The sequence below is a fragment of the Pelobates fuscus genome, chromosome 7 (genome assembly GCF_036172605.1).
Source record: "Pelobates fuscus isolate aPelFus1 chromosome 7, aPelFus1.pri, whole genome shotgun sequence".
In the NCBI taxonomy this organism is placed as follows: Eukaryota; Metazoa; Chordata; class Amphibia; order Anura; family Pelobatidae; genus Pelobates; species Pelobates fuscus.
Window position 1 is genome coordinate 16135745 of NC_086323.1, and position 24619 is coordinate 16160363.

The following is a 24619-nucleotide window of genomic DNA, read 5'->3' on the forward strand; positions in this document are numbered from 1 at the left end:
TGATTCGATTTGGATTCAGAGATAAGGCAGTTGTCCGTTTGACACAATGGGGAGGGGGCCTTGCTAAGTATCCCTTGCTCTCTAACTGCCAATATTGATAATTCACTACCTGTATTCCCTCCATGGATTTTCTCAATCTAGTAAAGCACTGTTTTTTTGCTTTTATTGGTGTGTAAGAGAGTAAATTCGCTCAGTCTGCAGTCATGCTGTGTAATTTGATTCTGTCACAGAAGCAATAAAGTCTGAGACATTTTTTTAGCTTCTTTTCAAACACGGTCACATTTTGTGCTAAATTAATGTGTAATGTCTTGACAAAGAATGACAATTTGTTTAATACTTCTGCTTTAAAACGGACTAGTTCCTCTACTACAAAATAATCTGCAGTGTTAAAAAATATCAACATATGTATCAGGAATCCCATGTATCCGTGTGATGGCAGCCATCTTAATTTACAAACAAAATCGAAACACTAGCAGGTAAATAAAGCAACTTTTACATTCCACACAATTGCTAATTAAATAATCAAACAGTGAGTTGTCGGTAAATGTTATGTCTGCACAATATATTCACAAATGAAATCTATTTTAACACATTTTGGCTGATTTCATCTGAAGAACAAAACATGGTAATGTGTTCTTTTAACACATTTGAAGAAAGTGATATTTACTGTATGCATGTTTATTAACGTTTTTATCACAGTAGTACAATTATATTTGTTATATTCAATTCTGTAGATACATTTTTCAGTTGTGGCTGGTGGCCCCTATATCGACATAATATACAGGATAATAACCTACTGAAAGTGGAATAACATGCCAATACCAATAGTCATTTTTATAGTGTGTGTGGAACTGCACTCATTCCTATAACCTTTTTATGCTATTACTCACTACTGGCATCATTACCATTCACGGCACCAATTTTTAAACGCCGTTATCATTATTTTGGCCTGTTTTCAACAGTGTATAGCACCCACACGCTTTTAGTTCTGGGGGCTTTAATAGGCAGCGATACTTAGTATCTAACGCTTGATAGCGCGTATTTATCACGTATATAAGTGCACGACTATCGTTTGACCAATGTATGTTACCTAATTACTATCTACCAGTATTACCAACATTTCTGCACTCACTATCAGACGCCGCTACCATTCTGTTTTCAGGTCCTATTAGCTTGTGTTTTGCGTTATCTTATAACCCAGGTTATTCTATGAGAACCTTTGTATGCCACCATCGATTACGGCATCAATTACCAGATGCCGGTACCATTCCGTTTGTTTTCAATAGTGCATAACATTCATCCACTTCTAAGTCTGTCGGCTTTACAGACCGTGATATTTAGAACTTACACTATACAGTGCTCACTCCTGTTAGTGCACTATTATCAATTGCTCAAATTATTGCTTTTATACCACTACTTTTAGCTGCATAGTGGAATTCTTTGCGATCTTTACTAATATCTAGCAATCATATGCTTGCATTATCTGTCACCCAGACATGCTTTCTGCTTTTCTCCATTAACATTTTTAGCCTATGTCTTCCCATCAGCACAGACGTGTGCTGATATACACATAGATACACCGCAGGACAATTTTGTATTTCATTGTTATAATATATTTATGTACTTGACACACTTACCATATTACCCTGATACACTCTGTCATTTATACCAGGTCTGCGTTCTATTGACAGATGTATCATTTATCTACTTGATACACTTATAGTACCATGACACATTTTGTCCCGTATATCCAGATCTGTGTTTCATTGACAGATATTTATTAGTGTGTCAGGTTTGTGTCTTATTGACATAAGTATCATGCGAATATTTTGAATATATTCATTACTACCTGTTCTTTGTTTAGTACTTCTAGACTTTTTTCGAATTCTGTTATATTATTCAGTATTCAATACATTTATTTTTTGTTTTCTGACCTTCTGTCTTTTTAACTCGTGCTCCAGCTTTTATATATATATATATATATATATATATATATATATATATATATATATATATATATATATATGATTATTATGTAGCACAGGCACCTATCGCCTTTTCTCAATATATATATTCTCGGTACTCTATTTCTTCAATTCTCTGAGCCAGGGTGCTTGCTGAACTGGAATCAAATACCAGATTTCCAAAAATGTATAAAGTAATTATAGTAAGAGGTCCAGGCACTCCTTGGTTCAAGACAGGTACTTTATTAAGAACCACAACAGCAACGTTTCGACCCCAAATACTTGACAAATACTTTTTGGGGTCGAAACTTTGCTGTTGTGGTTCCTAATAAAGTACCTGTCTTGAACCAAGGAGTGCCTGGACCTCTATTACTTTAATACTAATAGTGCGGCATAAATAAGTTGACGGCAAAAAGAAAAAGTATAATATTAATATTGTGCGACATGTCATGATTGCCTTTTATTCCAGAAGTTAGGTCCTTAAGGGGTTAAACATATATTTAATATAAAAAAAATTAAAGTCTTGTAATATAACAGACGATTTTGGCCAATGAGACGTAAAATGACTGCCGTTTTTGGAAAAAAAACTGTGAGCACTACTGGAGTTGGGTTACACAGTAATCTAGCTTGGAAAACTTTATCAAGCTCAATTTAGCAATTTCAGACTTTTCTGATGCCCAAGGTTGTATGGCTTTGTAATGCTGAAGCAGAGAGCAGGCTTTGGGAGAAAGACATCATTTTTGTCAAACCACTTAGAAACAGTTTGACTGGGCATTTAGTTAATATTTTTGGAAGGATGGGTAAAGCACTGGGAAATCCTGCAATACAACCCCCGGCAGATGACAAATAAATGGACGCTCTGGAGAAAAGTCACCTTTCAGCTGGATGAACAATCCAACCACACTGGAGTGGACAGGAACAAAGACTAAAAATGTCTGTGTAAAAGTCAAAGGTCTTGATCCAGTTAAGAGCATGTAGCAAGTGTTTGAAAACATGTCCACAAGTAAATGTCCAAATGGTTGATTTTGGAGTTTGTGTGCGTGAAAAATGATCACCATAAAATTAAAAATGTAAGTGTACCATCTGTTACGAGATAAGTTGTCAGGACCAAAAACAAATGGACATTGCCTATATTTTCTACTGACACTGGTAAAACGTTGAAACATTGGGTTTTAGAAGTCACGTCTTGTTGAGTACATATTGAGTTTGTCTATGGTTTTAAGGTAAGGTTTCCACCATTGTGAGAATGACCTACAGCACAACTCAATGTGAAATATTAAATTGTAGAAGGATAAAGAAAAGTGACAAGATAAATTTCTTCGTTTGGCATTTCATAGCTCTAGAATGTTCTATATTTTTTCTTTTCTCTGTATAAATTGTCAAGTTTCTAAGTATGATTGATGTTGAGTGACAGGAACAGAAGGTATTAATCAATAACATAAGCTCTTTTCTTTTTTGGAGTCTCAAAGGAACAAAAAAGTAAGAAGTATTATTCAACATATACATCTTCATAAGGCTGTGGCTTTGTTACTGGTTTATATGCTGAGAACACCAAACAGTTTGTAACCCTACAGGGACAATCTGGGCTCCATAACAATCGGAATACTCTGGGCTTCATAACAACTTAATCGGAATGAGGTTTTCATGGTGCAATGACATCCCAGGTGCCCATCAATTCTGCCCATGAATGTCTGTTTTATTCGGAGGCTTAAATCATGAAGTCTTGGACCCGGGGCGCCGCTTATAGGCAGAGAGCATCAGATGATCAATAGATTCCCATTCACAAAATTGAGTGAAAAAGTTTGTTATGGTGCCCACAGTATTACAAAACGCTATAGTGTCTCTTTTACCTCAAGGGCCCCTTACCTTAACCCCCCACAGCGAATTATGGGACAGGGACACTGCCCCCAGAGCACTTCAATTAGATGAAATGATCTGCCAATAACTATGTATTCCTACCAATGCTACTCAAACAAGCAAAAACTCTCAATCAATTCCAGCTTGCCTTACTTTGGGCACATTTCACTACAAAACAAGGAGCAAATATTAAAGAAACACTCCAATATTAAAGAAAGCACCATAACCACTAGAGTGGTTTTCTTGTGCTAAGTTAGCCCATGGCGTAGAACTTAGCTCATTAACTGAGATCCCTCAGCTGACACTCTCAGCCAATACTCCCGGTCAACACTGCCAGGCTTGCACAGTGGAAGTAATTAAAGCTCTTAGCAGGAGCTTCTGGCTATACAAGAGGCTGTGACCTGTATCTGGGAGATTCTAAGTTATTACCTTTAGAATGTATATAAAGTTTCAACATATTCCAAAGTGCTTTACAATTATAGAAACGGGAGATTTAGTGCAGAAGGCCCTGCTCAAGTGAGCTTATTTGTCAAACTGTTTACAAATGGTTTGATCACGTAACCTGGGAGCTGCACCCATGGCACCATAACCACAACAGCACAGTGGTGATTTAAGTGTTGCTTTAAGATAATTTAACAAAGCATATTACACGTTTCAACAACTTAAATGCAACTCACATTGCGAGAATTGCCTCCCTACAGAATAAATCCATATATATTTCATTTATTGAAAGCACTTTTTCTCTTCAGCACATTCTTCCAACAAGAGAAATTTAACAGAAAATACGTAAAAATCAATAGAATATCAACAAATAAAAAATCCTTGTGTTGTGTTTTTGGTTGTGACAGTTTCTTTGCTATTGACTCCAGTAGACACTATGACGTGTACAAACGGATAGTAATTAGTTTGCACCACAAAAATATAAATATAGAAAATTGTTAATACTGTAGCGCTTCACAATATTATGAGAGGGGGGATTTAACTATAAATAGGACAATTACAATAAAACGTACAGGAACGATAGGTTGATATGTTTTTAAGATGGAATCTACAGGATTTGGCAACATATTGGATGTGAGGTTTAAAGGTGAGGCCAGAATCAAGTATGACACCAAGACAGCGCGCTTGCAAGGATGGACTTATGTGGATACCACTAACTTTAAGGGAGAGCAAAAGAGGAGGATCAGTATTAGGAGGAGGAAAGACAAGGAGCTCAATTTTAGAGAGATTGAGTTTCAGAAAGCGGGAGGACATCCAGTCAGATATGGAAGAAAGGCAAGCACTGACAAGTTGCAGGACGGCAGGGTAGAGGTCCGGGGAGAAGAAATATAACTGGGTGTCATCAGCGTACAGGTGGTAGTGGAATCCAAATGAGGTAATAAGTTTGCCAAGAGCAGTATAAAGAGAAAATAGAAGGGGACCAAGGACAGAGCCTTGGGGTACTCCAACTGAGACAGGATGAGGGGAGGAGGTATCATTAGGAAAAGAGACACTGAATGAGCATTGGGAGAGATAGAAGGAAAACCAAGAGAGGACAAACTCACAGAGACTGAATGATTGAAGAGTTTGAAGAAGGAGAACATGATCAACAGTGTCAAAGGCAGTAGAGAGGTCAAGAACAATTAGTATGGAGTAGTGTCCTTTGGATTTAGCTGCAATTAGGTCGTTAGTAACTTTGATAAGAGCAGTCTCAGTAGAGTGGAGGGGGCGGAAGCCAGATTGAAGAGAGTCAAGGAGAGAGTTGGAATTAGGGAAATGAGACATACGGGTAAAGACAAGTCTTTTCAGAAGTTTTGAGGAAAAAGGGAGCAGGGATATAGGACAGTAGTTAGAGGGGGAGGATGGGTCAAGAGATAGTTTTTTCAGGATAGGTACTACAGTGGCATGTTTAAGGTCAGCAGGGACAACGCCAGAAGAGAGAGAGCAGTTGAAGATGTATCTTAAGTAAGGCACAAGACAAGGAGAGAGAGATCTGGTAAGGTGAGATGGGACTGGATCGAGCGGGCAAGTGGTGGGGCGAGAGGAAAGGAGAAGCGCAGTCACCTCTTGTTCAGTAGCAGGGGAGAAAGTCTAAAGGATAGGAAAGGCTTGATCTACCCTGTGGTTGAGAAAGAGAATGGCAAGGTTGTCGGTAAAGTAGCATGCAAAGCTATCGGGTGTAAGGTTAGTTTGGGGGGTGGCCACAGCAGGACGAAGAAGAGAGTTAAAGGTGTCAAAGAAACGCCTGGGATTGAGGGAGCATGAACTAATGAGAGAGGAAAAGTAGGACTGTTTGGCAAGGGCTGCGCGGTATGAACACAATATGAATATATAATGGAGAAAGTCTGACTGGGTGCGAGACTTCCTCCAGGAGCGTTCAGCACAACGGAAGCAACTCTGCAGATAGCGTGTTGATTTAGTATGCCAAAGTTGGGGGTGTGTCCTCCTTGAGGTGCATGTTTGAAGTGGGGCTGCAGCGTTCAGGGCCGAGGTGAGGGTAGTGTTATATGTGGAGATGGCCAGTGAAGGGCAGGAGAGGGAAGGGATGGACAGCAGTTGTGAATCAATTTCAACTGACAGCTGCTGGATGTCAATAGAATTGGTTCCTCCTGAGTTGAGGTAGATAAGCTGAGGTTGTTGGGTGATAGGGTAATCGAGAGCAAATTATAAGAGGTGGTGATCAGAGAGAGGAAATGGAGTGTTGCAGATATTAGATACTGTACAAGAGAAAATTAGGTCAAGGGTATTGCCAGCTACATGGGTGGGAGAATTAGAAAGTAGTTTAGAGGCTGCTGAGGTCAAAGGTGAGTTAATGGGCATATTGAAGTCCCCGAGAATTAGGGATGGAATATTAGAAGAGAGGAAGTAGGGTAGCCAGGCAGCAAGTGGTCCAAAAAGTGGAAGAGGGAAACCAGGGACGCGATAAATAATGGCAGGTTTGAAGGAGCAATGAGGTGAGAGGAGAAACCCTACATCACCACCTTTACATTCAGAGTGTCTTGGGTTGTGGGTAAGTTGAAGACCACCAAAGGATCAAGATGCAGGGGTAGCAGTGTCAGATGGGGAGAGCCATGTTTCTGTTAAGGCTAGTAAGTCTAGGGAATGAGAGATGAAGAGGTCGTGGACAGCAGGGGATTTTGTAATATTGCAAACAGAGCATGCATTCCATAGGGCAGTATTGAAGGAGGATTTAGAGGAAGAGTAGCATGAGATGGGTATGAGATTGGTGTGGTTCCTTGAGTTAGTACGTGGTGGGTTTGCTGAGATGGGACTGGGGTTTGGAGAGACATCACCAGCTGCTAGAAGCAGAATGATAGAAATTAAGTAAAGGTGGGAGTAGGATATGAATGCCAGGGACAGGTGAGCAGAAGGATATAGATATTTTAGTAATAAGAGAAGTTAGTGTGAAAGTAAAAAATAGAAGGGAGAACATTATTTAGAGAAAATGTGTTTTGTTATATAGATATATACACACATATACCTAAGAATGATTAAACTATGGTTAAGGAATGCAGTTTATTAACAGAGGGATTTCATGGTGAGGAGAGGTTTAGTGACTTGATTGGTGTAGTTTGAAAACCAGCTGATCTGCACTATCTATAAGTATGGTAATCACCTTGAGGTGGGGGTTGTGTGGGGGGGGAGGGGGGGAGGGTTGTGCGGGGAGGAGAGGGTGGGTAGCCTTCCAGAGATGATACCTCTGCTTAGGCTTTTCTGCTTGGTTGCTTGTGAGTACTGGTTGTTGCTAATCAATGATGTTATTTGGGGCCCAGTCTGAAATATAAGGTCTGGGGTTAGAAAAAAAAGCACCATTATGGGTGGGGAGACATGGAGATATAGAGGTAATTAGAGATGAAAAACCAGAAGAGATAACACTTGGGATAAAAAGATATGAAGGATCAGATAGGTGAAAGTCAAACAGTGAACATACATTTACAAGACTATCAGTGAAAGAAGTAACACTAGCTAAACAAGCAATTAACAAAAAAGTAACAAACATTCAAAAAGGACTAATGTACTCGGAAGATGTTTTAAAATGACGGATGAAGAAAAAAAAAAAATCACTAGAAATGCTCTAAAGAAATATTAACCAAAAATGTTTTTGTTTGTTTGTTTTACCATCAAAAGTATAAGAAAAGCCTGAAATAATTGGTCACTAATGTGAGAATTCAAGTTGTACTGTAACAGACGACTTACGGGACTTACCTGATTAATGATATAAATCCCATATCCCACCTTCTGACGCCGCAGTATAGGGTGGAGATAATGCAGCCAGTATTTCAGATGGTGGTCTCGGTGTCGAAATGGAATGATTATAGCCACTCTCTCTTTGGGCTGGCAGTCTGGGGGAGTATATTTGCCCCCTTCAGTCACATCTGGATTTTCCCTCTGAACTCTCTCCATGCTCATAGGCGAGCTAAATTCGATAAGGAGACGCCCAACTGGAAGAGAAAGGACAGACTGATTAACTATTTGTGTGCAGAGGACTTCAGTCTTCAGGGAAAAGTACACAAATCACTTTAAAAACATATCACTAATGGAAAAGTGAGAGTTATAAAATGGGGCAATCACTGTGGAGATCAATGTAAGCTTCCTGCTGGTTACATTGATTTCCATGGCGATGGATCATTTTTAGAATTTTGACCCACTTTCTACAAGTGACAGCTCCATAAATCACTCCTCCGGACAGACTGATTCTATATTTGGAGGAATTATGGTACAGAATATCTTCCCATGCCATATAAATTCTGCTATAAAGTAAAGAGATGGTTAGGAGGACCCTGCCCCTGCTGCCTGTTTTGAAAACATGTTCCGCATAGAACATGTGCGGACGCATGGGTCTATTACATTAATGTAAGCAGCTTGACTGGCACAGAAAACTTTCTTCTTTTAAATATAGTCTCCTCCTTTACTGTGTTGATTCCCTTTATGTATTTAAATGTTTCTATCATATCCCCCCTGTCTCGTCTTTCCTCCAAGCTATACATGTTAAGATCCTTTAACCTTTCCTGGTAAGTTTTATCCTGCAATCCATGAACCAGTTTAGTAGCCCTTCTTTGAACTCTCTCTAAGGTATCAATATCCTTCTGAAGATAGGGTCTCCAGTACTGCGTACAATACTCCAAGTGAGGTCTCACCAGTGTTCTGTACAATGGCATGAGCACTTCCCTCTTTCTACTGCTAATACCTCTCCCTATACAACCAAGCATTCTGCTAGCATTTCCTGCTGCTCTATTACACTGTCTGCGTACCTTTAAGTCATGAGAAATAATCACCCCTAAATCCCTTTCCTCAGATGTTGAGGTTAGGACTCTATCAAATATTCTGTACTCTGCCCTTGGGTTTTTACGTCCAAGATGCATTATCTTGCACTTATCCACATTAAATGTCACTTGCCACAACTCTGACCATTTTTCTAGTTTACCTAATTCATTTGCCATTTGGCTTATCCCTCCTGGAACATCAACACTGTTGCAAATTTTAGTAGTGCCAAGTGGGGTTGCAGAGTCCTGTGCCTTGTTTGTTAAAGCACAAATACAGCTGCTTACATGGGAAAACGTGTAATATCATATAACTTGTATAATATGACATACAATTTATATCATTGACTAGAACTCTGCCATGATTGGGAGTGGACACACTCCTATACTGCTCATTATAATGTCAAAATAGGTACAGACAGAATAAAAAAGGAGGGAAAAAGATAATAAAAATGAAGAGGTAAGAGAAGATAGAGAGATGAGAAGGGAGACAAGAGAAGGGAAAAGGAAAATAAGAAGAAAGAAGAGAGGAATAAAGAAGTGGTTGACAGATGACAGAGAAAGTAGTGGGCAAGAGAAAAAGAGTTTGAGAAAGAAGACGTTGGAATAAAGAAAAAAAGGGGTTGAGAGAAAGATGAGAGGGGAAAAAAAGAGAAGGGATAAAGAAGGGAAGAAGAAAGAAGTGGTAGAGAGATAAAGAACAGAGGGAGAAGGTAGAGATCAGCAGAGAAAGAAGAGGGTGAGAGAGAGGGAGAAAGAAGAGGGCGAGAGAGAGGGAGAAAGAAGAGGGCGAGAGAGAGGGAGAAAGAAGAGGGCGAGAGAGAGGGAGAAAGAAGAGGGCGAGAGAGAGGGAGAAAGAAGAGGGCGAGAGAGAGGGAGAAAGAAGAGGGCAAGAGAGAGGGAGAAAGAAGAGGGCGAGAGAGAGGGAGAAAGAAGAGGGCGAGAGTGAGGGAGAAAGAAGAGGGCGAGAGAGAGGGAGAAAGAAGAGGGCGAGATAGAGGGAGAAAGAAGAGGGCGAGAGAGAGGGAGAAAGAAGAGGGCAAGAGAGAGGGAGAAAGAAGAGGGCGAGAGAGAGGGAGAAAGAAGAGGGCGAGAGTGAGGGAGAAAGAAGAGGGCGAGAGAGAGGGAGAAATAAGAGGGCGAGATAGAGGGAGAAAGAAGAGGGCGAGAGAGAGGGAGAAAGACAATAGAGAGGGAAAAGAAAAGGTTAAGAGGGGAAGAGAAAAATAAGATGTTGAGAGATGAACAGAGAAAGAAAATGTTGAACGAGAGAAAGAAAAGGTTTGACAAGAAATTGAAAGAGTCAAGAGACATATTATTAATAGAACAAGTGATGAGACCCTTGTACCTCTCGGGGATCACATCACTTATTGAGTAGGTGGGTTTTGAGATGTATTGGAAATATACCCACTCAGCCAAGCCTGCGACTTTTAGTAATGTATTAAATACAAGAATTTCCAAAGATTTGTGCAGCCTGGGACATATGTCGGTTATAAATACCCAAATTATATAGCATCATTCCAATCTCAGAGCAGCTAATTAAAATGTACAGGGGAACGAAACTAATCTGCTCAGACTTTAATTATTCCCCGGGGCCCCCCCACCTCCTACTCGGCAAACAAGACAACAAGAAAAAATAGATCTGCCCTATATCTGTTTCTGAGCTGCTGACAGCCTGTCCCACAGACTTAATAGTAAAAATCCTAAAAAGAATAATAATGGTCGTTCCATGGAAGAATAGGCACCGACGTCGAGCTAATTATTCTTATCATTTATTTGCCAAAATATTGTGCAACTGGGAGCGTAGGGAAAATAATCACACAGATAGAACGAAAATTATACGCACGTCCTACCAAACACACACAGGTTACTAAAGAAAAGTCGGGTATCACACCAACTGTGCCCTTCTCACTACCCTAGTGTCCCATTTTCTAGGAGCTCCACAGCAATAAGACTTACAGTGACCTATAGTGTGTATGAATATATCACAGAGCTCCACAGCAAGACTTACAGTGATCTATAGTGTGCATCACAGAGCTCCATAGCAATAAGACTTACAGTGATCTATAGTGTATGAGTGCATCACAGAACTCCACAGCAATAAAACACAGAGTAATGTGCAGCGTATCACAGAACTCCACAGTAATAAAACACAGAGCAATGTGCAGCGTATCACAGAACTCCACAGTAATAAAACACAGAGCAATGTGCAGCGTATCACAGAACTCCACAGCAATAAAACACAGAATAATAATAATAATAATAATAAAGCATTTTAGTTATGAAGAAAGGTTAAAAAATGTAAATCTCTTCAGTTTGGAAAAACGGCGCCTGAGAGGGGATATGATAACATTATACAAATATATTCGGGGCCAGTACAAACCATTATCTGGAAATCTATTCATAAACAGGGCTATACATAGGACACGAGGTCACACATTTAGGCTTGAAGAAAGGAGATTTCATCTAAGGCAAAGAAAAGGTTTTTTTTTACAGTTAGAGCAATAAGGATATGGAATTCTTTGCCTGAAGAGGTGGTTGTGTCAGAGTCTATACAGATGTTTAAACTGCAATTGGATAAATACTTGCAAAAACATAACATACAGGGATATAATTTCTAATTAGTGGGGTAATAGCTGCTTGATCCAAGGAGACATCTGACTGCTATTTTGGGGTCAAGAAGGAATTTTTTCCTAGTTTGTTGCAAAATTGGAGGCGCTTCAGACTGGGTTTTTTGCCTTCTTTTGGATCAACAGCAAAAGCATATGTGAGGAAGGCTGAACTTGATGGACGCAAGTCTCTTTTCAGCTATGTAACTATGTAACTATGTACGGTAACTATGTAATGTGCAGTGTATCACAGAACTTTACAGCAATAAAACACTGTGCAATGTGCAGCGTATCACAGAACTCGCAATGTGCAGTGTATCACAGAACTCCACAGTAATACAACACAGAGAAATGTGCAGCGTATCACAGAACTCCACAGTAATAAAACACAGAGCAATGTGCAGCGTATCACAGAACTCCACAGCAATAAAACACAGAGCAATGTGCAGCGTATCACAGAACTCCACAGCAATAAAACACTGTGCAATGTGCAGTGTATCACAGAACTCGCAATGTGCAGTGTATCACAGAACTCCACAGCAATAAAACACAGAGCAATGTGCAGCGTATCACACAACTCCACAGCAATAAAACACAGAGCAATGTGCAGCGTATCACAGAACTCCACAGCAATAAAACACAGAACAATGTGCAGCGTATCACAGAACTCCACAGCAATAAAACACAGAGCAATGTGCAGCGTATCACAGGACTCCACAGCAATAAAACACAGAAAAATGTGCAGTGTATCACAGAACTCCACAGCAATAAAACAGAGTAATGTGCAGCGTATCACAGAACTCCACAGCAATAAAACACAGAGCAATGTGGCATTCATATTTGAGTTTTCACACCCATACCTGGATTAACCATAATGTGCCCTAATGCCCTGGATTTTGCAATGGACAGGGCACCATGAAGATACTTGGCCATGTAAACTGGGGGGATCTTAATCCTATTTTCTGTGTATATTTTGAGAACCAGACTAGATTCCTTTTTAGGTGGAGCTCCCTGCACCTCCACTATAGGTACCCCTTTGGAGGTGACCACAAAAAAATGTACATTTGAGGAGAGTCAGTGGAAGCAGTTTGAGCAGTAAGTATTGCAGTTAGTATGTTCATCCTTAGTGTAGGACTGTGATGGTGACTAGTGACGGGCTGAACACGGTATGGTCATATAGTGTCACCAAATTCCCATATTTGTTTGCTACAGTAGGTAATTTTAAGTAGCTCTATAAAATTTCAAACTGTATTTTTTGTGTGTGTTTTTATATATATTTTGGTCTTTACAGCAGCACCAGCACAACTGAGAAATACATGTTCTGGATGTGTCCCTTAATTAGTTTTTTTTTTAAATATATTTTTTTCTGGATCTTAAAGGGACACTATAGGCACCAGAACAACTACAGCTTATTGCATTTGTTCTGGTGAGTAGAATCATTACCTTCAGGCTTTTTGCTGTAAACACTGTCTTTTCAGAGAAAATGCAGTGTTTACATTACAGCCTAGTGATAACGTCACTGGCCACTCCTCAGATGGCTGTTAGAGATCCTTCCTGGGTCATGGCTGCCTAAAATGTATCCAAACATTCAGTATCTCCTCCCTCTGCATGGAGACACTGAACTTTCCTCATAGAGATTCATTGATTCAATTCATATCTATGAGGAGATGATGATTGGCTAGGGCTGTGTTTGAATCATGCTGGCTCTGCCCCTGATCTGCCTCTTTGACAGTCTCAGCCAATCCTATGGGGAAGCATTGTGATTGGACCAGGCTACCACTTCTGATGATGTCAGCAGACTGCTTGTTTTTCTGAGTCTAACAGCATGCAGAGTTACAGCTTCAGGCTTGCATACAGTACGATTTTTACTATATTTATGGAGGCATGAGGGGCCCAGGGGGGCTAGATGGTAGTTTTAACACTATAGGGTCAGGAATACATGTTTGGGTTCCTGACCCTATAATGATCATTTAATCCTTCTCTATTCAAATCCTCTCCTAGATTTATTTTTGGGCCCTCCCGCTCTCTTTCTACCCCATACAAGTATCCGCAAAAAGGTAGATATATAACTCTAACTTCCGTTGTCTTTCTCCAGCTAAAAATAAATATCAACTACTTTAATCTGCATTAGAGCTGAATCCGGCTACTGTGTGTTTGAGATGAATGTAAAGTAATTACAGAAGTTGATGGATTCCTACAAATATGTGCATGAAATCTTAACGCAATTAGGAGATTCCATATGAATCCAATAACAGCAGTGAAGAAGCCTAATCCCCTTCCGGTTGAGTTCCATTATTACCGTGTCTTGTTACATCTTCCCACATATTGAAGGGATATCTGGTTAGAATGTAACGTTCTTTGTAATACAATATTCTAAATTAAATAATTAAGATAAAGTATAAAAATAAAAAAACACTAATATGATAAAACTACCACCGTTGATACTATAAACTAGAGTGCAAAGCATTCCACTCTCCATTAGCCATTGGAGCGTAAATATTCACCCTGGTGAGTGTGCCATGGTTGGTGGGAACCTTTTAGCCCTGGGCTATTGGTGTAGGATGTGATATTTTTATATCCCTTAATGCTTTGCCAGCATTATGGCAGTTAGAGCCTTAGAGGAGGTGGTTATAGTGCCTACAGTGTCTTGTTACTGCCGGTAATTTGTAAAACCAATATAACCTCCATGGACGTAGGGGTGTGTACATCGTGTACGACGGTCTAAATATTCTCAGATATTATTCCATTTTATTTCTCACCAAACTGAAAAAGACTGCAAGAAAGATCTCCTTTTGTAGGCATAAAGTCAGGATGTTGATTGAGCTCCCCAGCTGACAGCCTTTGTAATCTGGTACATATGTACGCTAGCGATAATTAGCTGTACCCTGGTGATTGGGACCCTGATGGAATTATAAAAAGGGAGTTTGATTTATTGCGTAGAATTAAAAATCAATGAAGATACGCTCCTAGGAGCTCGGGCTGACAGACAGACAATCGAAGACTCTGAAAGTCACTAAATTAGGTTTTATTTTGCAGCTCCAATAATTTATCTCAGCAGAGGGAAAGCTATAATAAATTTGGGGAGGGGAGATAGGGTGAAGAGTAAAAGTCCATTGTGGCTTTCTCTAAAAAGAAGGCCTAACAGTGGAATGTAAATTAGTTACCGGTATAGGTTCATGGCAAACAGATACAATTGGGGGGGGAATGTAAACTTAAACTAAATAAATCTATCCGTGCTGTGAGCCTTCAGATATCACAGAGATCTTTCAGAAGGGACAATGTGAACAGCCGGTTTTAGGGAGGTAGGGAGCTTTGAAGTGGAAATGAGCAGATGGTTCCTGGAGAAAGAAGTCTATTTTTTAAATTATTTTTTTCCCCTCTTTTCCACAGTTTCACTGAAAGAATTAATGCAGACACAGAATGTCAGGTTCTCCCCCTCCCTCTCTGATGCTGCCCCCTCCTTAAAGGTTTTAAAGAATTAAAGGGACACTAAGGACCATAATCACTACAGCTTATTGTTTCTTGTTTGTTTTTATTTAAGGAGTGTATTGATACAGTCCATTCATATTTTTTCGTCAAACTGTTTTCGAGTTGTTTAATGTATCTTTAAAAGGGTTTATAAAATACTTTGGCGTGGCCATATTCTGCTCATATAAATATTAAGTAAGGTGAAGAATCCAAGCAGAAAGGCTGGACTTAGGGTACCAGTGAATAATTGTTTTTTTTGTCACTTTGACAGAAATTGGAAGGACAGCAGTCACAGCCTTCTAGCAATATAGCCTTTAACCCCTTAAGGACCAAACTTCTGGAATAAAAGGGAACCATGGCATGTCACACATGTCATGTGTCCTTAAGGGGTTAAAGGGACACTATGGTCACCAAAACAACTTTAGCTTAATAAAGCAGTTCTGGTGTTTAGACCATGCCGTTGCTGTTTCGTTGCTCAATTCTCTGCCATCTAGGAGTTAAATCAGTTTTGTTTCTGTTTATGCAGTCCTAGCCACACCTCTCCTATCTGTGACTGACACAGCCTGAATGAAAAAATGTTTCATTTTCAACCTGATGTTAACTTACTTTAGAAGTTTTTATCTCCTGCTGTGTAAATCAACTTTATTTACATACAGGAGGTTCCTGTAGAGTCCATCAAGCTATTGATAGAGCAGGAGATAAGAAATTCTAAATTAAACAGAATTCCAATAAAGGAAGTTTAAACATTAGATGACTCTTTACAGGAAGTGTTAAGGAAGGTTGTGTAAGTCACATGCAGGGAGGTGTGACTAGGGCTGTTTAACCCCTTAACGCCGTTACGGCGTTCCATGCCGTCGCACTTTAAATGGGCTTTAAACCCGTTGCGGCGGCATGGAACGCCGTAACGGCTGCAGTCCCCAGGACCTCGTCGGTACTCACCTCCGCCGCGGTCCTCTTCTGGAGGGCTGCCTGACAGCCCAGGCAGCTCTCCCACGGCAAGTGAGGCCCCCGGGGGCCATGTGATCGCTCTCAAAGAGCGATCACATGGCCCCCTATAGCTGGCTATGGATCTGCCAGCAGGGTAGTGTAAAAAGCAAAAATTAAACATCTTTAAAAATAAATTAAAAGTATTTTTATATATATAATATATATCCATATTATATATATATGTAACGTCATACAAAGTGTATTTTAATACTAATATAAGTATATATATATTAGTATTAAAATATACTTAGAATGATGTTACATATATATGTGTATATATATATATATATATATATATATAATATACGTATAATTAAATAAAATAATAAAATAAATAAAATATTGAAACAAAATTTAATATAAATTATATATCCATTTGTAATTTTATTCTAACTGTATTTTGTTATTAATATATATATATATTGGTAACAAAATACACTTAGAATGACATTCTATATATAAAATACAAATAACCGCAAATATATATATATATATATATATATATATATATATATATATATATAGATAAATACATATAATTACATAAAAGATTACATTAGTATACACGTAGAAATTAAATACATTTCCTGACCAATTCTACATGGCAGCATTTACTCTTGGGTAGCTCCTCCCCTCACAGCAGAAAGGACAGGAAACAGAACTCTGAAACTGGTATATATAGATCCTCCCCCTACCCATCAGGCAGTCTTTTTTTCCTGTCCTTCACAAGCAGTTTGGAAGGAGTCTGCTTATGCAGGCCAAGGTTTTCTTTTATGCTCACCAGGCTATATTTTTGTAGCCATGCCAGGGTTCAGCCTCTAAGCCCTGAAGACCCAGCAATACGCACTAAGATGAAAAGCTGCTACCCTGGGTACCCCCTTTAGTGACCGGGGGTTGGACCCAAACTCTCCCTGAAGGGGATGAAAATGGTCCACTGCATGCCAGGGTTCAGCCTCTTATCCCTGAAGACCCAGCAACAGGCCAGCTTGGGTACCCCCTAAAGGGATGTATGTGATCTACTGTATGAGTTTCCAGCCTGGGTACTTGCTTCAGCATCCAGGGGTCTGTCTCTTGGAAGTAATGACAGTTGTCCACTGCATATATGAGGCCCAGTTGAGTCTAAGCTTTTATCCCTGAAGACCCAGCAAACGGTACATGTGTAGGAGTTACCAGCCTGGGTACCTCCTTCAGCAATCAGGAGTCTAACCCATAACTCTCCCTGAAGGGTTGACAGCGGTACACTGCTTACATGAGGCCCAACAGAGTTGTGACTGCCGGGGTATACCTATTATTTGTGTTCCACCTTGTATGGTGATGATGAATGGCATATGGGGTACAGATGGAAGCCTATAGTTTAAACTGTTTAGGCTGTCAGTTGTTCAAATCCCCATTTTTTCCGCTGAAACTCAGTCCTGCAACGGTTCAGGTGAGTGCATTAGTAGTTTGGATTAAAACTAGTATAGGCACCTGGGTCTCTGTTCTTTCAGTCCCTCCCAGCTGCTTATTTTAGGCTTCCTTCTAACAAATAGGTCACATTTAGGAGATTTGTGTGGTGAGCATTTTAGGTAAGTTTATATTGTTTGGTGCAGGTATATGTACCCAAAAGAGTGCTGATGATACAAGTATGCATTGGGCAAAGTAGTGCTGATAATGCAAAAAGAGTGCTGATAATACAAGGAGGCATTGTGCAAAGGAGTGCTGATAATGCAATGAGACGCTATGAAAAAGAGTGCTAATAATGGATATCCTGGCTGTACAAAGTCTGCTGGAATTCCACAGCCTGGGGTCAGAGGAATATCCAAGGTAAGAGAACCTTCCTGGGTGTCTGTTTGAAGTACACATATGTATATGACAGGTTTTGAAAAACCTAGCTCCAAGGCCACACAAACACTTGTTTCTATCAAGGTATGTGGCATTGATTGCTGTTATCTGTGCATTATCACAAATAAGCAGGCCTTTGCAGACATTGGAAGAATATGCTGCACAGGAGACCACCGGGCCTCAGTATCTGTACATGAACTGGTGGTGATACAGCATCGGTATGTTTCCACTACATGCTCTAATGTATGAACAGTGTGTGTCCGGTATATGCTCTAGGTATGAGTTGCTATGAGGACACGGCCTCAGTATTTGTATCCACTATATGCTCTAGGTATGGGTTACTGTGGGGACATAGCCTCAGTGTAGGTGTCCGCTATATGCTCTGTGTATGAGTTACTGTGAGGACACTGCCTCAGTATATTTATCCACTATATACTCTATGTATGAGTTACTGTGAGGACACTGCCTCAGTATATTTATCCACTATATGCTCTATGTATGAGTTACTGTGAGGACACTGCCTCAGTATATTTATCCACTATATGCTCTCTATAGGAGTTACTATGAGAACACAGCCTCAGTGTATGTATCCACTATATGCTCTATGTATGAGTTACTGTGAGAACACAGCCTCAGTGTATGTATCCACTATATGCTCTATGTATGAGTTACTATTAGAACACAGCCTAAGTATATGTATCCTCTATATGCTCTATGTATGCGTTACTATTAGAACACAGCCTAAGTATATGTATCCACTATATGCTCTATGTATGAGTTACTGTGTGTACACAGCCTCAGTATAGGCACGGCATCAGTGTATGTATCCACTATATGCTCTATGTCAGGGGTAGGCGGCCTTCGGCGCTCCGGGTGTTGTGGACTGCATCCCCCATAGTGCTCTTACACCCATAATGCTGGCAGAGCATCGTGGAGGGTGTGGTCCGGGATGGCTGGGGTGCCGAGGGTTGCCTATGCCTGCTCTATGTGTTAGTTGCTGTGCGAGCACAGCCTAGGTATATGTACCCACTATGGGCTCTGTGTGAGTTACTATAAAGATGCTCTGTGTGTGAGTTGCTGTGGGGACACAGCCTTAGTATTTGTACCCACTATATTGGCTGTGTATGAGTTGATCTGAAGACTCTGCCTCAGTGTGTGTTCTTTATATGCTCTAAGTCGCTGTGAAAACTCAGCCTCAGTATATGTCCTCTACATGCTCTATATGAGACATTGCTTCAGTGTATCTGTTCCCTATGTGATTGATGTATTAGTGGAAACACAATATGTGTGAATGATATAGGGCACATCCGCTATATGAATCCAAGCTAATACTGGTTCTATGTCGGTTGTAAGTCGCAACCTCAGTATATATGACTGGTGTAATATGTGCATGAAGTTCGGTTAGAACACAGCCTCAATTTAGCTCATTCATATAATCTTAATATGTGTACAGGCATAGTGTCACTGTATATAGCAGAGGTAGGCTATGTATGATTTCTGTTTAAACAGACTCCGTATATGTAACTGATATATCTGTGCATAAGGTGCTGTTAGTAACTCTCACAATGTATGTGATTCATATAATCTGTATGCAGGTTGGTATTATTATATAACCCCAATTTATATACGGCATTGGTAGATTTAGTATATACGAATGATCTAAGGTCTGTTTTGCGCTGAAATGTAGCACTGCCCAGTTCTAGCAAATACTAATGCACTAGTAACTGGATAAGTAATTATTGCCTACTGTGGATTTTCTATTTCAATTTTTTAAATGAAGTATATAAGGGAACATACTGCTGTTGGCTTTGTATTAGATTCCTTCTCCCACAGGTGTTTCAGGATAAGCAATTAACACATTTTTATCACTTCAGGTAGATTGCAGGTGTTACTGAACCTGTCTGAGTGCCTCTCCCAGGAGAGAAGGAGACCTGATTTTCCAAAATGAAGCATGGTACTGTTTCACAGAATCAATGTTAATTATTTTTTTTTTTTTGTGGGTGCACATCTATGTAATTATTCATGAGACAATAGATTTTCTATTACCAGGTATCCTCTCCTCTCTGTCCAAGATAGGGAATGTTTTTTTTAATTGGTGACAGTGTTTTACCTTTAGATATATGCTGATTACTAATTCACAGCTAAGTAGATCATACTAGTTGCAAGAGTACAAATTGGGCTAATTGATCTCACAAGTAGGTAACGCTGAGGCCATTACCTGATTTAAAAGCTGTTAATATTGTTTTTTTCTCTCACCTGGTCATAACCTTTTAGTCTTTAAATCTGAATTCATTTCCTTAAAGCATAAATCTTATCTTTTATCCCTTGGGGTCCTGAAAGTTTGGCAATCCCTTTCGTATATGTCAGGAGTGTCATGCTTCTGGTTCTTAATGTGTTAATGATCAGAATCTTCTGACCAATTCCCCTGTTGTGAAGGGGAACATTATAAATTCCTTTCTGCAATAATGGTATTATTTTAGGCTCATATGCTCAGGTAACTTTGATGCTGTGAATTGCATGTATTTTAAGGTCTTTCCAGTCCCCAGTCCTTCCTACCAGGTTTTCTATTTTAGGTAAAAATTCACCTGCTACCTGAACAATAGTGGAAATCCCTAAACAGGTTCTGTAATTGCGACCAACCTGTGGATTATATGTTTGGATTGGGGTTGATATCTTGCAGATATAACAAGCTGCTTATTATCACCATAGGCTCTGCCATAAGTCCTTCTTCACTGTCTGAGGATAAGGTAAGAGGAAGTATGTGGTTGTTCTCCTAGGGATAATTGAATATCTTCTACTGCCCTGCTTATTGTGTGTCTGTTGCCACAATGTATAATGTGCCTCTGGTTACCACCTTCCCATCAGTATCTTGCCTAATATGTGTGTGTATATTTTCTATTACCATGTATATCTTACTTATGTTGCACAACAGTCTCTAGTAAATGTGATTAAACTGTTTGGCATAACCTGTACTATTTTACAAATATAGGTACTGACATGGTTAGCCTCCTTATTGATTATTAGTTGCCACAAATTCTATGGTTCATACCGATATTTCTTTATTTTCCTCAACTAATCTGTATATGGTTCTTCTTGCCTTTTGCCTAGTAATGTGATTAGTTTATCTCCTGTGGCTGATCATTGCTGTATCAATTCGTCCACTGTGTGAGGTTGTGAATCTGAATTTAGCAACATCGGGTAATTGTTGCAGTGTTTTAATGACCGACTCTTATTTCTCTACTAGGCTCTGCCCCTTTCTGACAGGCAGGTATTGATTTGTTCCTGTTGCTTCAGGTAAGTAGTTCACAAGGCAAGAGGAAGCGGTGTGAATCGTCTTTTTTTTTTTTTATTAAATACATCCAGAAAGTAGTAAGATTCTCAGTGTTATTCTCCCCATGTTTAATAGCATGGGGTCTCCGTTCTCATCCAACATTTATCTGCGTGTTACAGTATGATCACTGGAAGTTATGCCTTTGTTGAGGTTTTGATTTGATGCTATCAATTCGGTTTTATATCAGTAACATTTTTCTTCTCTAGTTTATGCTTTTATGGCCTTAATTCCTATCTGACTCTATATCTATTCAGGATATTTCTGGTTTTGAATGCCAGGAGGTTGCTGACCTTGCAGCCTCTAGGGGAAATTTGTCTTGTCTGAGCAGATTTTTATGACAATTTCCTATGGATTCTTGTTTGGCTTTGTAAAGTCTTCTACGATTTATACAGCTCAATAATGGTTTTATAGCTATTGGCTGTTTTTGAACTCTGTCCCTCCCTCTATGTATTGCTTGGGTATTCCCCAAGAGTAAATGCTGCCATGTAGAATTGGTCAGGAAAATGGAAAATTCCTTCATACTTACCGTAATTTTCTTTTCCTGATAATTATACATGGCAGCATTACGGTCCCACCCATATACTATAGGAGGTGAAGCTAGTTACAAAGACTGCCTGATGGGTAGGGGGAGGATCTATATATACCAGTTTCAGAGTTCTGTTTCCTGTCCTTTCTGCTGTGAGGGGAGGAGCTACCCAAGAGTAAATGCTGCCATGTATAATTATCAGGAAAAGAAAATTACGGTAAGTATGAAGGAATTTTCCATTATATATGCATATATATTAAAATTCTACATGTATATTTAAGTAATCTTTTAACATAATTATGTGATTTGATTAATAAAAATTTGATTGACATGCCTGACAACACAGGGAGAAAGTGCAGAGAATTTAATTCGCAAGCACTATATTTGACCCTGTAACTCTCCAAGACACCATAAAACCTGTACATAGGGGGTACTGTTTTACTCGGGAGACTTCGCTGAACTCAAATATTAGTGTTTCGCTGAGAAGTGGCGGCGGAACGGAATGGCCGCATAGAGACCGAGCTCCTCCGGCCCCACTCTAACACGCGACAATAATAAGCCACGGACACGGGAATGGGGAAGCACACCAAGGCGGGGAACACCCCCAAACCCTCGGGGACCCGCCAGGTGAGTCAGACCGCTTCCATGCAGCAGTAATTGGACGCAGCGCCGGACCCGCCATCCCAGGCGCAGTCCGAGGCCTACACACCATCAGAGGCCTCCACGCCACACTCACTCTCCCCAGGCAGTGATGAAGCCAGGGAAACCCCTCCACCGGACTGGCTAGCCCTTCTTCAAGCACTGCCCACACGGGCAGACCTTACCCAGGCCACCTCAGCCCTGCAGCCCTCCATCAGGGCAGACATACAACTGATGAAAGCTGATATCCAGGACATAGCAGACCGCATGGCCCAGATTGAAGCAGACCATGATTCCCTCACTGCAGCACAAGCAGCCCATGCTGTGAATCAATCTAAACAGAACACCCAAATGCAAGCAATGGCCAGACATATAGAAGATCTGGATAACAGAGGCCGCAGACAAAACCTACGAATAAGGGGCCTGCCAGAAGGAGAAGACTCACCAGCTCTTCTTAAAGGTACACTCACGGCCATATTCAACAAGCTCCTGAGTCGCCCCAAAGAGACTCCCATAGACTTCATCAGAGCACACAGGGCTTTAAGACCCAGGGGTCCACCAGAAGCATGTGATCTGCTGCCTGGCACTCTACTCCCTGAAAGAAGATATCCTGCATGCAGCGCGCACAAGAGGCGACATCGACTTCGAAGGCCGACAACTACAACTATACCCAGACCTATGCCCAGCCACCTTGGGGTATCGCAGAGCACTGAAACCACTCACCAGATTGCTTGTGTCACAGAAAATCCGATACCGCTGGACCTTCCCTACAGGCCTGATAGCCACTACCCAGCAAGGCCCTTGGCTGATCCGCACCCCACAGGACTTACAAGGGCTGTCAGAAGAACTACACCTGCCTCCCCTCCACATGTCTTGGCCAGACCCGCTGGATTTCTACAATAGCCCACCCGTGCAGCAAGGAGTATCTTTACCACAACAGCGCAGGAACCGGACGAGATAGGAGACTGTTAGACCGGCTGGAGCAACGCGCTAATGGACTTTCGAGACGAGCCAACGAGCAGGGAGCAGCGCACTGAACTCGTAACTATGCATTGGGACACTATACACATAGGCCCACAACACTTTTAGGCCACATAATGCACCGCTACACTACCTTGCACTACACGTACCGGGGGGGGGGGAGGGGGCGGGTACACTGAAGAGGTTATCCGGGACAATCTGATTGCTCACCCTGAAGAAACGCAAAAGACACACTGGGACTTAATGTCTACTACACACCTGCTTGGGTGGGGGATACGGGGGGAGTACCCTGAAGAGGTTATCCGGGATAAGCTGACTGCTCACCCTGGAGAAGCACAAAAGACGCACTGGGGACTTAATGCCTAATGAACACCTGCTTGGGTGGGGGATCTGGGGGGGGGGGGGGGGGTGAGGAAGGAGCGAATTGGGACCACGTATTGGGCCGCAGGGAAAAGGAGCCGGGGGGCACATGGGAAGGCAATCCCCAAAAGATAACCCGAGTAGCCCTAGCCAAGGAACACAGCCAGACCCCCAACCGAGCTCCCCCACCTTACAGGGCAACCTCAACGGGGAAGAACGAACGCTAGGGTGGGTGTGGGAGTACGTAAGGGACCAAACAAGGGCAACCAGACACATACAGCTACCACACCAGCCTGCACGTTAGCACATAGATACACACTGCCGCACGAAGGGGGGGTGGGGTGGCGGAGGTGACTCAGGCAGGACTTGATCGACTCCAGGGGTTTGCTCACGGACATGCGTCTGGGTGGGAGGGGGAGGGTAGGAGCTGGGTCAGGTAGCTGCCGACACCGCCCGTACCGACCAGATAGCTCCCAAGATGATGGGGGCCGGGGGACATGGGGAACCCAGACAGGGAAGAGTTACACCTCACTTGGCCCTTGGAAGGGGGGAAAAGTGGGGTAGAGGTCACAAGGCCATGCTCCCAACAGACAGGGGCACACAGAAGTTGGCGAGGGGACTCGGCGGTGCAGACAGGTGCGGCGCAGTCGACTCCTGCTTAGCCCGTACCCTAGTCTTTTCTTTTTGTGTTTTTCTCCTTATCCTTCTAGTTCACATTTTATTGGTGCTCCGATACCAACAAGGTTTATTGTTCTAATCTGTTATACAGTTTGATATTTGTAGCTGACGCTCGCCTCTCCCAGCGGGGCCCACGGGGACAAGGGACGAACCCGCGA

At 41.2% G+C, this 24619-nt stretch overlaps 1 protein-coding gene across 2 annotated transcripts in view; it reads right to left on the minus strand.

Moving 5' to 3' along the window:
- The window catches only part of B4GALT2 (beta-1,4-galactosyltransferase 2), a 125203-nt gene that overhangs the window by 34964 nt on the left and 65620 nt on the right, over positions 1-24619 (minus strand). For both annotated transcript variants that reach the window (XM_063427729.1, XM_063427728.1), the window contains exon 3: positions 8007-8242. In XM_063427729.1, the coding sequence (XP_063283799.1) occupies positions 8007-8242 (236 nt within the window). The remainder of the gene's footprint in view (positions 1-8006; positions 8243-24619) is intronic.